Source organism: Cervus canadensis, chromosome 27, assembly GCF_019320065.1.
Source record: "Cervus canadensis isolate Bull #8, Minnesota chromosome 27, ASM1932006v1, whole genome shotgun sequence".
NCBI classification, from domain to species: Eukaryota; Metazoa; Chordata; class Mammalia; order Artiodactyla; family Cervidae; genus Cervus; species Cervus canadensis.
The window spans coordinates 51,877,384-51,893,977 of record NC_057412.1 but is presented as its reverse complement, the minus strand read 5'-3'; the positions used below and the strand labels follow the sequence as shown (position 1 = coordinate 51,893,977).

Here is a 16,594-nt window from a genome sequence, read left to right as displayed (position 1 = left end):
TAGGCAAGAATACTGGAGTGGGTTGCCATTTCCTTCTCCATCATACGGCTAGACTAGCCACTATTTCTCTCTCTCTCTTTTGTTTCCTAATTCAGCAACATGCATCTTCATATTTCAAATTTTCTACAACTCTATCTTACCTAGGAATCTCACTTCCACTAGAATTCTGGGAAAACAGTGTCCATTGGCTCTTTGCCACAAATCTACTGTTCCTAAGTTTTAAATTAATATAGCAATACAATTTCTGGAGTTTCCTTTTCACCCTTGCTTATGTATTTATTTATTTTTAAAATACAACAGCCTTAATACTTCAAGGGTTGTTATAGATGTTCAGAGGTAATGATGCTGTGTAGCACTTTCAATGACTGTACTTTGTCAGTCAATCAAGTCAGGGGTTGTGAACCTAAAGCCAATGGGTGCAGGCCAGGGGCGGGGCTTAGAGCAAGTAACTGTCAGTGAGGTTGCAGTTGGTTGTGGCTGTTTCTGGATGAACGGATTAGCTCCCTTCCACCTATCACTTACATACTACATGATACTCCTCCTGACGCTCTGGATGGTGAGTCTTCCTTTAGCTTCCCATTCAGGAAATTGCCCTTCCTTGCTGGTACCTTGTTCCTCAAAGAGGAAACAAATATTTTCACAGTATTCCAGCTACAGATTCAGCCAACCATTCATCTTGAAGTTTCCACCTTTCCTATGACTTTGCCGAAGATCAACCAGCCTCTCGGTGTGAATTTCTGTCCCTTAGCCCCTGCCCCTCCTCCATTACACTTCCCATATCAACTTTCCAAGCTGCTCACCGACCTAGTATTTATTCTCTCTGCCTTACAAGGCACTAAGAGGAAACCACACTGACGCCGTGGCTAATCTTAGGTGTATGGAGCAGAGCCGAGAGCGAGGAAGGGCTCATTCTAGTGAAGAAATCTTAGGAAGGCAACAGACCGCCCACCTTCACAGCGTCTGTGAGTAAGAAGATGTGTGTTGTGTGGTCAGAGAGTCCAACTCCAGTTTTTCACCTGTCAAAAATCATGAGAGCTTTGCAGCTTCTTAAGATTACTGGGCTCCCACAGCACTCTTTTCAGGATACTTTTGTCACTTAATTCCTGCAAAAAGTAGTGATTAAAAGCAAGAAATATTTCCCATTTTCAGGGACAGAGTGAATCAGTATGATTTCCACACCATGAGAGAGAGAATTTCTCAAGGCTGACTGTTGTTGGGGACAAATCCATGTGCCATTTGAGAGGACAATTATTAACCTCCCACAGAAAGAGATTTGAGGCATTATTTAATTTTCCTGATAAGTTAATGTAGGAAACCCATGTGGCAATTTTAAGGCAAATCAGTATTTTTTTCCTTAATGCATGTGACATGGACTTATAAACTTATTCAAAATTGTTAAAAGTCAATTTAAGCTGAATAATAAAAATTGTAATTACATTGAAAATCTGTTTAATCTAAACTGCTACTTCTTTACCCATATTTTTTAAAGTGTCAAGCTTGAATAATATTAGCATTTACATGCTGACTTAACATGAGATCATTTTGTGGGAGTAAAGGTTTGTTAGAATTTGGAGTGGAGATTGAAGAAACTAATATGAGTTTTCACAACCAAACTGAAATTCTTCTGAGTTTGATCATATATTTCCCCAAAGTTCAAGTATAATTAAGATTTGGGGTAATTTTATTCTTTTATTAAAGGGATTTATTAGAATTGAATATACAAACACTTATTAAGGTTTTCAAATAAGCTACTTTAGAAATGAGAAACCTGCTTATGGGATCATGTATCTCTGCTTTTAGTTTGGAAGACAATAGACTCCTTAACTGTATTAAATTCTGCGAGCATAGAGGAATATATAACTATGATGCAGAAAATATTTTCCTTTTTTGTTCAAGCCCTTTTGCTTTGTAACAGTGAGAAAATTAATAGGTGTCATTGACAATATTTTACTAACCAGTTTGATTTTGAGAGCAAATACACCAGTCTTTCAGTGTTCTTCCCTAAGGTACAGATTTCTCCTAGAGCAGTGCTTCTAAATAATGGCTGACTATTAGAATCACTGGGAAGCTTTTAAGGTTCCCAATATTCAGGCTGCACTTTATACCAATTAAATTAACCTCTGGGGAGCCACCCAGGTAAATCCCTGTATTTTTAAAACTCTCTGATTCTAATATGTAGCCAAGGTTAAAAATGTCTGTCTTAGAAGGATAACTGAGCTTACTTTGCTGTATCACTATTCTATTATCAAGATCCCCTGGTCTACTTCCAGTTCTTAACATGTTACAGTAAGGTTGAGGAATTTAGAAATTCTTCTAGGAAAAACAAAACCAACAAGTTTAAAAAAAAAGAAAGAAAGAAAGCAGCCCCAGACCCTGGGAAACTGGTCGGACACTCAGGGCCAGGTGCCACTCGGCGTTGCCACAAACTGGTGTGATGGTCACAGCTAGTCCATGTTGTTCTCTCATTTGACATAAATAATCTCACAGAACATCAAAATCAGATGAGGTCACTACGAGATGATAATAAAATTGGACAGAACAAGTCACCATGCAACCCACCCAATACCGAATACCTCTCATTCTTGTCTGAAACGAGTGGCTGCTGCTTCTGTGCTCAGCACAGCTTTATCCCCATTCCTGTTTGCTCTCTCTGTAGGTGAGTTATTGAGTACCCAACCACGGAATTGTCCTTACTTTCTGACAGCACCCAAATCAGGATAAACTCTCACTTCCTTAGACCCTCCCTCTCCGATATTACCCAGATCCATAACTAGTTCTTTCTAACATCCTTTTACTGAAACCCCCCACCACAGTTCCCCAGGATGGATATGTCTCCCTCACTGAGACACATAATACACCAAACCTGTCACTACAGATGTGTTTCTGGGGTCTTCACCAGAAGGACACTGATATCCTTTCTCAAAATACCTGACTCAAGAATATTGGAAAAAAATGTTGGCTTAGAGACAGAAAATTGAGCAAGGTTGCTTTTTAATTGGGTGAAGCACAGTGGTTACTAACCTTGGCTACACATTAAAATCGCTTGGGGAGCCAGGCTGCCACGCAGACTGATTTAAATAGGAATAGTGGGGATAAGACTCATCACCAGTGTTATCATATCTCCCCAAGTGATTTCAAAGAAAGTTATAAATACAGGGAGAGAAATTACACAGACTGGGAAACTATACAAATTAGAAAACTGAAGCCAACAGCAGGTTGCCCAGAGTCTTTTATGCTGTAAGCCTAAGCCCAACAGACCTTTGCATGTGGGCAGTCAGAGCAGAGAGTTACCGCTTTCACATTAATGCTAATATGGCACAGTGTTTGCAAGGCTCTTTGATGCTGATGATATAATACCATGTGGAAAGAAGCAGAAAGTATGATTATATAAGGATGAACCCAATTGTGTAAATAAAATATATAAGAGCTACTAGACGACATGATTGTGCAGAATTGTTTCCTGTTTTTGAAATGTTTGTTTATATATTTATTTCAAAAGTGTTCACCATAAGCATACATTTATTTAATTAGTCTTCTTTCAAAAAGTTGTTTAGATAGTCAGAAAAGAGCATATAAGAATCCATATAAGTATATGAAATATGAAAGTGAAAAAGACATTGCTGGATCATGAGAGGAAGTTTAGTAATAACTAATTGATTGCTTAGCGAGGCAGCAAGGTGAGATGCTAAGAGATGCTAAAAAATGTTAAGCCAATATTAGGAGAGATAAAATTGGAAGAATTCCCTCCATGAAGTTTAAGACCTTGATGTAAAATGTTCCTTACCATGGGAAGCAAGTGAGATTGGCAGACTGCAGCTATCACCTATTTCTTCAGACCAAGACACATCATGGCCCTTGTTCTTCTTCCAAGAAGTAACATTGGAAACATGTAACAATTCTCCTGTTTTAAGTCATTTTGGTTTCAATATTTTTCTTAGGTCCTTAGTTGCTATAAACATATTTAAAAATTAGAGAAAATCTGGCCCATGAATGTCTTGAAGCAGATAAAAGATGATTATTGTTGAATATCATCATGGTCTATTGATTTCTCTCTGGATATAACAAGAAAAGAGATCAGAATATCCTGCCCCTTCCACCACTTCCCACTTTGGAATAGCTGCCTGAACATGCTTCCATAAGCTCAGATAAGTGATGGGAAACCCCTCAGTTGTCCCTCCTGAGAACTAAGTAACCTGTACTAGCATGTGGTCCCTATTACTGGCTAGATGAAAAATCCTCTTTTCAGTTGAATAGATACAGCATGAATAATAGCTGATTAGTGCCTGGCATCATAAGAACACAGGATGACACTGGACAGTCTCTATTACTTGGGGTTGTACTTTTTCTTTATCATTTAAATAGAGAACATCATAGAAGAGGAAAGTGAAAGTAAAGTCGCTTAGTTGCGTCGGACTCTTTGCGACCCTGTGGACTGTAGCCCACCAGGCTCCTCCATCCATGGGATTTTCCAGGCAAGAATACCGGAGTGGATTGCCATTTCCTTCTCCAGGGTATCTTCCCAACCCAGGAGTCGAACCCAGGTCTCCCTCATTGTAGGCAAATGCTTTAACCTATGAGCCACATCCCTAATTTTGGCAGACTCTAAGAAATTACTGGAAATAAGGACAAATATAGGCTTTTTCCTTATTTTTTTAAGAAAAGCTTTAGGAGGCCACCAAGAAGAAAAATCTAACTTTCTTTTTGTTCTAGGCAAGTTTTGCAGAGTCCTGAGAGTTGGATTCAGACAGCCTGTGAGAAACCACAGGATGGATGGCCAAATTTCTAATTTCACTTCTTTTCGGAAAGGGTTTACTGATGAGTGGATGGAAGTTTTTAGGCATTCATTCTTGAAAACTTCTCAGGAACTCCCTAAAATCATTCTAATATTGTCTTTGATCTGTATAATTGGAGGTGGGTGTAATTCTTTTTATTTCAGTGTATTCTGTGGATATATTCTGTATATGTCACCATATAGAATTAAGGAAGGTAAAAATAGTAGGAAATTAGTGTTTTTTTCCTAAATTCATACCTCTATCCCAAGATTTTCAATCAAATGAATCCAATAATAATCTACTCCTGAAGAGAGACCATGTAAATCTGATTCATATTCTTCACCTCTATTGAGTTCAGAATATCCATACCTTCTTACTTGCTAAGTTATGGTTAGATTTAAGTGATGTGGTGAATTGAATCAGATTAACAGATAATCAAAGGTTAGGAATTTTATTGTTAACCTGCCTTATCATAAACTATAGTTTCATCCATATTTTTAAGTTAGCTGTCCCACAGCTTTCTTCACTTGGAAAAAGAATTTTCAAAGTGATAGGTCTTCTGAATGATTCAGTCACTTTTTAACCCCTTGATAGGTGTTCTCTTGGGATTCCTATGTGGCACTAGTGGCAAAAAACCCGTCTGCCAGTGCAGGAGACATAAGAGACTTGGGTTTGATCACTGGGTGGGAAGATCCCCTGGAGGAGGGCATGACAACTCACTCCAGTATTCTCACCTGGAGCATCCCATGGCCAGAGGAGCCTGGAGGGACACAGTCCATAGGCTGCCAGAGAGTCCAGCCCTACTGACGCAGCTTAGCAGGGCACGGCACAGATGTTCTCTTGGGTTTTATCCAAATAGTAAAATATGCTGAGCTTTTATGAGAAGAACAGAACACTGTAGAAATCAAAAGAAAGGACAATTTTTGCATCCTTTGACCTGATTAGGAACTGTATTACAAAGAATTAGGAAACAGTAAACTGAAGGAAACGCTGTGATATTGCTTATTGCGCTTAGAGAAAAGGACAAAGTCAAGCGTTCATTATTGGTTTTCCAACAGGCAGTGAGGTGAACGTGCTAGCTCCTCAGTCGTGCCTGACTCTTTGTGACCCCATGGACCGTAGTCCGCCAGGGTCCTCCATTCGTGGGATTTTCCAGGAAAGAATTCTTGAGTGGGTTGCCATTTCCTTCTCCAGGGGATATTCCCGACCCAGGGATCAAACCCAGGCCTCCCTCGTTGCAGGCAGACTCTTTAGTGTCTCAGCCTCCAGGGAAGGTAGCTAGATTTTCTCATTGTTATACTAACTCCTCATTGTAATACTGAGGATCAGCCAGGATATTTCATTTTAGTTATTTATTAATCCCTCATTGCTGGATTGCTTAAGAAATGAATATCTGATTTATAGCATGTACATAAATTACTATAAATATTTTAGTAGTAACCCAAGAACCAATGACTACTAGCAATGTTTACTAAAGATTCTAAGGAAATTATGTACATCATAAAAGAAGTGAAGCATGAGTTTAGTAGATTACCAATTATACTGATTCTGTGTTTAAGTGTGAGGGAGGGCTTCAATAACTGTTTCGTCACTTACTTGCTATATTTCTATATTTCATTGTCTTCATATTAAAAAGTCATATTAAATTAAAGTTCTGTTAAGTGTGATATGTCATTGCCTTTCAATAGACATATTTTTTGCAGCACTTTTGAACCAACATTTGAAAGACTTTCCAATTCCTCTCCCTGTGATATTATTTTTACTTGGATGCAGTTTTGAAATGCTAAGTTTTACATCTGACAAGGTGTGTATAGTAAATATGTGTGTTTTATTTTTCTGAGTATATCTAAGATTCATACAAAGATGGCTTAAGGAAATTTGTAAGCCTATCTCTTCACTGCTCTGCCAGTTCATATATGCTTGTAATGCAAATAACATTAGATCAGCTGTGTAGAAAAAGGACCCAGGTGTGAAAGAGCTGAAATCCAGCTTAACATCGTCAAACAGAGCCTAGGTCTCAGACTAGGTAAGTAATTCAGAATGAATACACATAGCCACTGAGAGTGTGAGTAGCTGAGCATTTAATCATAATTCAAAACCTCAGACAAGAAATTGGCTAACAAGGTGGAAATCCAGAAAGACTTTGAACTACTGATACAGGACTCCGTTACCAAGAGAATTCTGACATTGAACCAATCTAGTGCCTCAGGAATGTTTCGTGGGGTTCCCATTAGGATGGAGGCTCTCTCTAAGCTTGACTTAGCATGTATCAAGAAGCATACCCTGAACCTCTTACATGGAGTTAGAAGTGAGAGAAAAAGCAAACTATATAGCCAAGGTATCTACAGTAATACTAAATAGTTGGGAATAGCTGTAGTCAGGTAGAGAAGAGAGAATATATTTACTACAAGGAATGTAGAATGCATTACTAGCACATTAAATAGTCCTCTAGCCCAGGGGTTGGCAGCAAAGTTTTTTTTTTTTTTTTTTTTTTCTGTAAAAAGCCACATAGTGAATATTTTGGACTACACAGGTTGTATGATCGCTATCACAGCTACTCAATTCTGCCACTGTAATTTAAAAGCAGCCACAGACAATACATAAGTAAATTGGCATAGCTGTATTCCAATAATACTTCATTACCAAAAACAGGCATTGAGCCAGATTTGTTCCCAGGGACCATAGTTTGCCAACACCTGCCTTAGTTAATCAATATGTAAATAGGAATGTGTGTAAAAATGATTGACTTTCTCAAACAAATTCAGTGATGTTAAAAAAGATAATGGAAACCATATATCCAGGCAAAAACAGAAGCAGATTACTACTTCATTTCTTATGAACAGGTTTCATAATCATATGATATTTTACATAAATGTGACTTTAAATACTTCTATAAACCTTCCTATTTATCAACAACTCTTTAAAGGAAAGGTCCCTATGTCTAGAACTGTGAAGGGTCTAAGATTTTACTCAGGTTTCAATCTAATAAATTAACATGCCACAGTTTCACAATCCTGTCAAAACACATGGGACTCCTAGGCTAGAGACAAAATACTCTATTACTCATAGCAATAGCAGAATCCAGAGCCTCAGGATTTTCTTGTCCCATTCTATGAACCCCACAAAGAGAAGTAAAGAGGGCAAGGTGAAATCTGCATACGCATTGGGTTACATTATAAGACAGGAAATCTGAGTTTAGAGAACTTGAATTATTTTATGATGGGCATTGAGCTCATCTTCCCCCTTGCTCCAGAGAGAGGTATTATCCTTATTACACAGGACTGTAATAGTAAACCTGCCCTTTGTTCTGGAGGGAGACACTTGCTGTATCTTCCAAAGCTGTTAGTACATACAAATATTCTTGAAAGAAAATATTCCTGGAAGAAAAGCAATCAGTGCCTCCACCCATAATGTACAGAGATACACAAGAGACCAGTGAAGAATTACGTTCCAAATACAAGAATATCACCTAACCAGTAGGACTGTGTTTCCTTCATGAGTGAATGTTGAATGGATGTGTTAATGAACCAAACTCATCTCTGCTCACCCTCAAGCAGGAAAGCCAATCTACTGATGGTGGATTGTGGTGAAGGAAAGCATCTATTATAAGGTGCCATACAATGAGTACCGGACATCTAGTGCTCAGAAAGTCTTCACTGATGGGTTTCAGCAAAGCATTTTAAAAGCAAGGCAAATGAGGGGAGTCCCAGGGTATGTGATCAACTTGTGCACAATTATCTGATTGGTTGATGGTGAGGTAAAGTAAAATCATTGCAAATATTTCCTAGTTCCAACCAGACTCCTGAGGGGATGTGTTTATTTCTTTCATTAGGTGGGGGTTTCGCATCTGTAAAATAACTCAGCAGATATGCATCAGACACTATTATTTAGATACTTAAGAGAGGAGCTAAAGCAGAGGCTATGAGGGAGGGGTCTATCTGGGGAAGGCCCCATAGAGTCCTGCTTAGTTACAGACACCCATAATAAGGGTTAAAAATTGAAACTAAATATTTTATGATAAATGCCACTAATTAATTATTTCATGAACTGCATTAACTTCCTAGTTTCTTATTCCTACTGTTCTTCCATACACATCTACATAAGCCATGGCTAATTATGTAGTTTCTGGAATTTGATGTAATTGTTTACTCCTTTGTGGATTTTGTGCATGATGATCCATCTACCCAAAATCTCTTTCTCTTGTAGGCCTGAAAATCTCCTACATATCCTTTAGTACCTATGTCAATGTATTTCCTATGTTTGTTCTTTAAAAAGAAACACTAGACATAAAGATGTCCATTAACTTTTTGCTGTATCTGGTAATGATCTGATGGAAAACTATGAAAATCCAACAGAGTTAAGACTTAAGCACTTACTATGTTGTTATGTATCTTTTTATTTTTTGCTAGAGATAGGAGTGCCTGATATGTATTCCATGCTAACAGACGAATGGGTAAATGAGAAAATAACAGTCTTATATTATTAGGTCCAAGAATATGCAGATGCCATACAATGGATGGATCCACACTTATTTTTTAATCTATTTACACCGGTAATTATCTTTAATGTTGCATTTGATATGGATGTTTACCTGTTCCACAAGTTATTTTGGCAGGTAAGAAGTTATTTTAGAGAGTAAGAAGTTATTTTGGCAGGTGTTATTTTCAATAATATTATTCACTCATGAACTACTACATGTGATCTATGTTCAGGCTTTTCTTAAATTTTAAAAAACTTAAAAAAAATTTTCTTACAAAAAATTTTTCTTACATTTAAAAAACTATTTTGAGATATAATTTACATGCAGTAGTGTGCATACATTTTGAGGATACAGTTTGATGAGTTTTGATAAATACCTGTGTAACCATCACCCAATCCAAATATAAAAATTTTCGTCAACCTAGAGAATTCCCTCAGAATTTCTTTGAAGTCAGTCCCTTACCAATGTATCAGTGAGGCAATCCCTAATCCAACCTTTTTTTGTTTTTTTAATGATTCAATTTAATTTGACTTACCTTAGAAATTTGTCCAAATATTGATGTGACTTTCAACACAAACAGTAATTTGCAAGGTCATGGGGTACAAGTAGAAAGACTGATTTTCTCATTATTTGTTATTTCCATATGCTACATTTCTTTCAAATATTAATTAATCAGAAAAAAGTAGGAGGTGGTTTCTACAGCTTTATTCTTAAAGCCTCAAATAGATGCCAGGTGAAAAATATTACATAGTGACTTTTACAGGCATTATTTTCAAAAATCATTCCTAAGAAAGATAAATTGTATTCAATTAAATTGATTTTAAAAATCCATTACATATTGTTTTTAGCTGGTTCTTCAATAATTACTTAATAGTTTCATTGTCTTCCATGTATGACTTAGATTCATGATCAAAAATAGTAAATCTCTCCTTTGGTACCATTGTAGTTTTCATTTTTCCAAAAGTTTTTACTTTTGGTGAAGTCCAATTTGTCCAAATATTGAAAAATTTTTCCTTTAGAATTTGTGTTTTTATGTCATATTAAAAAATTATTTCCTAATTAAAGATCACTAAGATTTTCTCCTATGTTTTCTTCTAGAAGTTTAATTAGTTTAGATTTCCCATTTAGGCCTATGATCAAATTTGAGCTAATTTTTTAATTAATTTTTTTAATGATATGAGTTGCATGTTCAGGTTAATACTAGTTATTGACTGTATTCCCCACACTGTACATTTCAAACCTGTGACTCATTTGTTTTGTACTGAAAGTTTGTACTTCTTAATTCCCCACATCTATTTCTTTCCTTCTCTCAATCCCCTCTCCAGGTGGTTACTTGTTAGTTCTCTTTATGAATCTGTTTCTGTTTTGTTGTTTGTTCACTTAGCATACTACCCCCTAGGTCCATCCATGTTGTTGTAAATGACAAGATTTCATTCTCTTTTGTTGCTCAGTAGTCTTCCATTGTGTGCATATGTATATATACCTCATCTGTTCTATCCGCCTATCAACGAACATTTAGGTTGCTTCATATCTTGGCTATTGTAAATAATGCTGCAATGAACATCACTTCAGTTCAGTTCAGTCACTCAGTGGTGTCCAACTCTTTGCAACCCCATGACTCGCAGCACGTCAGGCCTCCCTGTCCATCACCAACTCCCGGAGTTTACTCAAACTCATGTCCATAGAGTCGGTGATGCCACCCAGCCATCTCATCCTCAGTCGTCCCCTTCTCCTCCTACCCCCAATCCCTCCCAGCATCAGGGTCTTTTCCAATGAGTCAACTCTTCACATGAGGTGGCCAAAGTATTGGAGTCTCAGCTTCAGCGTCAGCCCTTCCAATGACACCAAAGACTGATTTCCTTTAGGATGGACTAGTTTGATCTCCTTGCAGTCCAAGGGACTCTCAAGAGTCTTCTCCAACACCACAGTTCAAAAGCATCAATTATTCGGCACTCAACTTTCTTCGCAGTCCAACTCTCACATCCATACATGACTACTGGAAAAACCATAGCCTTGACTAGACAGACCTTTGTTGGCAAAGTAATGTCTCTGCTTTTTAATATGCTGCCTAGGTTGGTCATAACTTTCCTTCCAAGGAGCAAGTGTCTTTTAATTTCATGGCTGCAATCACCATCTGCAGGGATTTTGGAGCCCCCAAAAATAAAGTCTGACACTGTTTCCACGTTTCCCCATCTATTTCCCATGAAGTGATGGGACCAGATGCCATGATCTTAGTTTTCTGAATGTTGAGCTTTAAGCCAACTTTTTCACTCTCCTCTTTCACTTTCATCAAGAGGCTTTTTAGTTCCTCTTCACTTTCTGCCATAAGGGTGGTGTCATCTGCATATCTGAGGTTATTGATATTTCTCCCGGCAATCTTGATTCCAGCTTGTGCTTTTTCCAGCCCAGCGTTTCTCATGATGTACTCTGCATATAAGTTAAATAAGCAGGGTGACAGTATATAGCCTTGACGTACTCCTTTTCCTATTTGGAACCAGTCTGTTGTTCCATGTCCAGTTCTAACTGTTGCTTCCTGATCTGCATATAGGTTTCTCAAGAGGCAGGTCAGGTGGTCTCTGAAAGAGATTCCCATCTCTTTCAGCATTTTCTACAGTTTATTGTGATTCACACAGTCAAAGGCTTTGGCATAGTCAATAAAGCAGAAATAGATGTTTTTCTGGAACTCTCTTGCTTTTTCAATGATCCAGCGGATGTTGGCAATTTGATCTCTGGTTCCTCTGCCATTTCTAAAACCAGCTTGAACATCTGGAAGTTCACAGTTCATGTATTGCTGAAGCCTGGCTTGGAGAATTTTGAGCATTACTTTACTAGCATGTGAGATGAGTGCAATTGTGTGTTAGTTTGAGCATTCTTTGGCATTGCCTTTCTTTGGGATTGGAATGAAAGCTGACCTTTTCCAGTCCTGTGGCCACTGCTGAGTTTTCCAAATTTGCTGGCATATGGAGTGCAGCACTTTCACAGCATCATCTTTCAGGATTTGAAATAGCTTAACTGGAATTCCATCACCTCCACTAGCTTTGTTCATAGTGATGCTTTCTAAGGCCCACTTGACTTCACATTCCAGGATGTCTGGCTCTAGGTGAGTGATCACACCATCATGATTATATGGGTGGTGAAGATCTTTTTGGTACAGTTCCTCTGTGTATTCTTGCCACCTCTTCTTAATATCTTCTGCTTCTGTTAGGTCCATACCATTTCTGTCCTTTACCGAACCCATCTTTGAATGAAATGTTCCCTTGGTATCTCGAATTTTCTTGAAGAGATCTCCAGTCTTTCCCATTCTGTTGTTTTCCTCTATTTCTTTGCACTGATCCCTGAGGAAGGCTTTCTTATCTCTCCTTGCTATTCTTTGGAACTCTACATTCAAATGGGAATATCTTTCCTTTTCTCCTTTGCTTTTTGCTTCCCTTCTTTTCACAGATATTTGTAAGGCCTCCTCAGACAACCATTTTGCCTTTTTGCATTTCTTTTCCATGGAGATGGTCTTGATCCCTGTCTCCTGTACAATGTCACAAACCTCCGTCCATAGTTCATCAGGCACTCTATCAGATCTAGTCCCTTAAATCTATTTCTCACTTCCACTGCATAGTCATAAGGGATTTGATTTAGGTCATACCTGAATGGTCTAGTGGTTTTCCCTACTTTCTTCAATTTAAGTCTGAATTTGGCAATAAGGAGTTCATGGTCTGAGCCACAGTCAGCTTTTGGTCTTGTTTTTGCTGACTGTATAGAGCTTCTCCATCTTTGGCTGCAAAGAATATAATCAATCTGATTTTGGTGTTGACCATCTGGTGATGTCCATGTGTAGTGCCTTCTCCTGTGTTGTTGGAAGAGGGTGTTTGCTATGACCAGTGCATTCTCTTGGCAAAACTCTATTAGCCTTTGCCCTGCTTCATTCTGTACTCCAAGGCCAAATTTGCCTGTTACTCCAGGTGTTTCTTGACTTCCTACTTTTGCATTCCAATCCCCTAGAATGAAAAGGACATCTTTTTTGGGTGTTAGTTCTAAAAGGTCTTGTAGGTCTTCACAGAACCGTTCAACTTCAGCTTCTTCAGCATTACTGGTTGGGGCATAATCTTGAATTACCGTGATATTGAATGGTTTGCCTTGGAAACGAGCAGAGATCATTCTCTTGTTTTTGAGATTGCATCCAAGTACCGCATTTTGGACTCTTGTTGACCATGATGGCTACTCCATTTCTTCTAAGGGATTCCTGCCCACAGTAGTAGATATAATGGTCATCTGAGTTAAATTCACCCATTCCAGTCCATTTTATTTCGCTGATTCCTAGAATGTCAGCATTCACTCTTGCCATCTCCTGTTTGACCACTTCCAATTTGCCTTGATTCACGGACCTAACATTCCAGGCTCCTATGCAATATTGCTCTTTATAGCATTGGACCTTGCATCTATCACCAGTCATGTCCACAACTGGGTATTGTGCACATATTTTTTTGAATTAGCATTTTCTTTTTCTTTGTATGAATACCCAAAAGTGGAATTGCTGGATTATATGGTAGTCCAATTTTTAATTTTTGAGGAATCTCCATATCTTTTTTCCATAGTGACTGCACCAATTTAAATTAAAGTGGTTCATAAGGTTTCCCTTTTCTCTACATCCTCCCCAACACTTGTTATTTGTTATCTTTTTGATAATAGCCCTTTTGACAGATGTGAGGTGATATCACATTGTTGAAATCAAGGATTTGCATTTCCCTGATGATTAATGGTGTTGAGCATATTTTCATATATTTATCGGTCATTTATATGTCTTCTTGGGAAAAATGACTATTCTGATCCTCTGCCCATTACTTAATGGGGTTGTTTGCTTGTTTTTGATGTTAAGTAACATGAGTTCTTTGTACGTTTTAGATCTTAACCCCTTATTGGATATATCGTTTGCAAATATCTTCCTCCATTTACTAAATGGTGATCTTTTTCTTTTGTTGATGATTTCCTTCACTATGCAAAAGTATTCTAGCTTCATGTAGTCACATTTATTTACTTTTGTTTTTCTTGCCTAAAGAGACAAACAAACAAACAAAAATGATTACTAAGATTGATGACAAGGATCTTACTACCTATGGTTTCTTCTAGAAGTTTTCCACATGTTTAGTCCATTTTGAATATATTTTTGTGCAGGATGTGAGAAAGTAGTACAGTTTAATTCTTTTGCATATAGCTATTCAGTTTTTTCAACACTATTTATCAAATAGGCTGTCTTTCCCCTATTATACATTTCTTCCTCCTTTGTCATAATTGACCACAGATTAATTGCCCATACAATAATTATTTTTTTCCTTTCTCAGGTTAGGGAAGCCTTCCCCTATTATTTCTTTAAATGTATCCTCTGTCCCTTATTCTCTCTCTTCTTCTTCAGAGACTTTATGACGCTACTGTTAGTATGTTTCATGTTCTTTCAGAGGTCTCTTAAACTGTCCTCCTTTCTTTTTGTATGTTTTTCTTTTTTGTATTTGGCTTCAGTGATTTCTAGTACTCTGTTTTCCAGTTCGCTGCTCCATTCCTCTGTATCTTCCAATCTACTGATGGTTACTTCTGCTGCTGCTGCTAAGTCATGTCAGTTGTGTCCGACTCTGTGCAACCCCATAGACGGCAGCCCACCAGGCTCCCCTGTCCCTGGGATTCTCCAGGCAAGAACAGTGGAGTGGGTTGCCATTTCCTTCTCCAATGCACGAAAGTGAAAAGTGAAAGTGAAGTCACTCAGTCATGTCCAACTCTTAGCAACCCCATGGACTGCAGCCCACCAGGCTCCCCCATCCATGGGATTTTCCAGGCAAGAGTACTGGAGTGGGGTACCATCGCCTTCTCCGGTCGATTACTTCTACTGCATTTTTAATTTTAACTATTACATTGTTTATCTCTGATTCTTCTTTATATTTTCTAACTCTTTGTTAAAAACTTCCATCTTCTCACTCTATTCATTTAATCTTCTCCTGGATTCTTGGATCATCTTTATCAGATAGATTGCTTATCTCTACTTCACTTAGTTCTGAGATTTTATCTTCTCCCTTCAAATATATATTTGGAACATACTCCACTGTTGCATCATTCTGCCTAATATGCTATTTTATTTATATGTATCTGATAGGTTCATTGCATTTTCCAACCTTGGGGAAGTGGTCTTTTTTAGGAGAAGTCCTCTGTGCCCCAGTGACACACTCCCCTCTCTTCACCAGAGCTACATCCTCTAGGGGTTCTTCTTACATGAGCTACATGGGTCCATCTCTTGCAGCAGGCTGACTACCGTGGCAAGTCTGACAGAGGTGGCTGGCCCTAGTCCAGCTGGTTTCTAGGCTTTGCCTCACGTGCATGCTGCCAGCTGCTGGTGGGAAGGGCCTGGACACAGGCAGCTGGCTGCAGATCCCTGGGGGATCCTGGGGCTCAGGCTGGCCCACTGGTGGGCAGAGCTGTGTTCTGTAGTGGGTTTCTGTGGGACCAGGGATCCTGTATCTAGTGTCTGTCTGATGATTGGTGGGTCCAGTTCCTGACACAGCTGATTATAGGACCTGGGGTGCTCCAAAGTTCATGTTGACCTGTTGGTGAGTAGGGCTGAATGCCAGGGGTGGGCAGTTGAGGCATCGAAAGTGTCTTGGAGCTGGTATTAGCTTGCTGATATGCTGGGTGGTGGAGGTCCCAGGGCTAGTATTGGACTGCTGATGGACAGGGCCATGATCCAAGGTGGGGGGGTGGGGGCCTGGAGCAAGTGCTGTCCTGTTCATCAGGATGGCTTTGGTGCTCTTGTGGTTCCTGGGTTCATGTCTACCCACTAGTGGGTGAGGATACATCCTGGGGATACTGCCAGATTGATTTTGGATGAAACTGGGTTCCTCCAGCTGACTGTAGAGTCAGAGGATCCTAGGATTAGTACCAGTATATTGATGTGTGGGGTTGGATCCTAGCCTTTTTGATGAACAGGGCCTTGTCTCAGGATAGCTGTACACTCAAGGAGTCTTAAGGAAACTAGCCTACTGGTGGGCAGAGCTGTATCCTGACCCAGGTAGCTGCTTGTCCTGAGGTGTTCCAATACTTTTGCCAACAAGCAGGGCCAGATTCTGCAGATTAATAAGCTAGACAAAGGATTCCAAAATGGCACTTGCCAGTACCAGGGTCCACATGGTAGAACAAGTTCCCCCAAATAGCTACCGGCTGTATCTATGTCTCTGGGTCATCATTCCACTCTGAAAGACTTTTCAAGATAAGTAGGTGGGTCTGACCCTGGCTTCTTTCAAATTATTGTTTCTGCCATGGGTCCCAGAGCATCTAAGATTTTGTGTGTGCCCTTTAAGAATGGAGGTTCTAT

The 16,594-nt window shown here is 38.9% G+C and overlaps 1 protein-coding gene across 1 annotated transcript in view; it reads left to right on the top strand.

Annotated features, from left to right (window-relative positions):
• The first annotated feature begins 412 nt into the window (after window positions 1–412).
• SLC9C1 (solute carrier family 9 member C1) overlaps window positions 413–16,594 on the top strand; it is a 107,707-nt gene continuing 91,525 nt past the window's right edge. Inside the window, exons 1-5 of the mRNA XM_043448877.1 lie at window positions 413–556; window positions 833–962; window positions 4,807–4,911; window positions 6,476–6,576; window positions 9,259–9,387. Of these exons, the coding sequence (XP_043304812.1) occupies window positions 413–556; window positions 833–962; window positions 4,807–4,911; window positions 6,476–6,576; window positions 9,259–9,387 (609 nt within the window). The remainder of the gene's footprint in view (window positions 557–832; window positions 963–4,806; window positions 4,912–6,475; window positions 6,577–9,258; window positions 9,388–16,594) is intronic.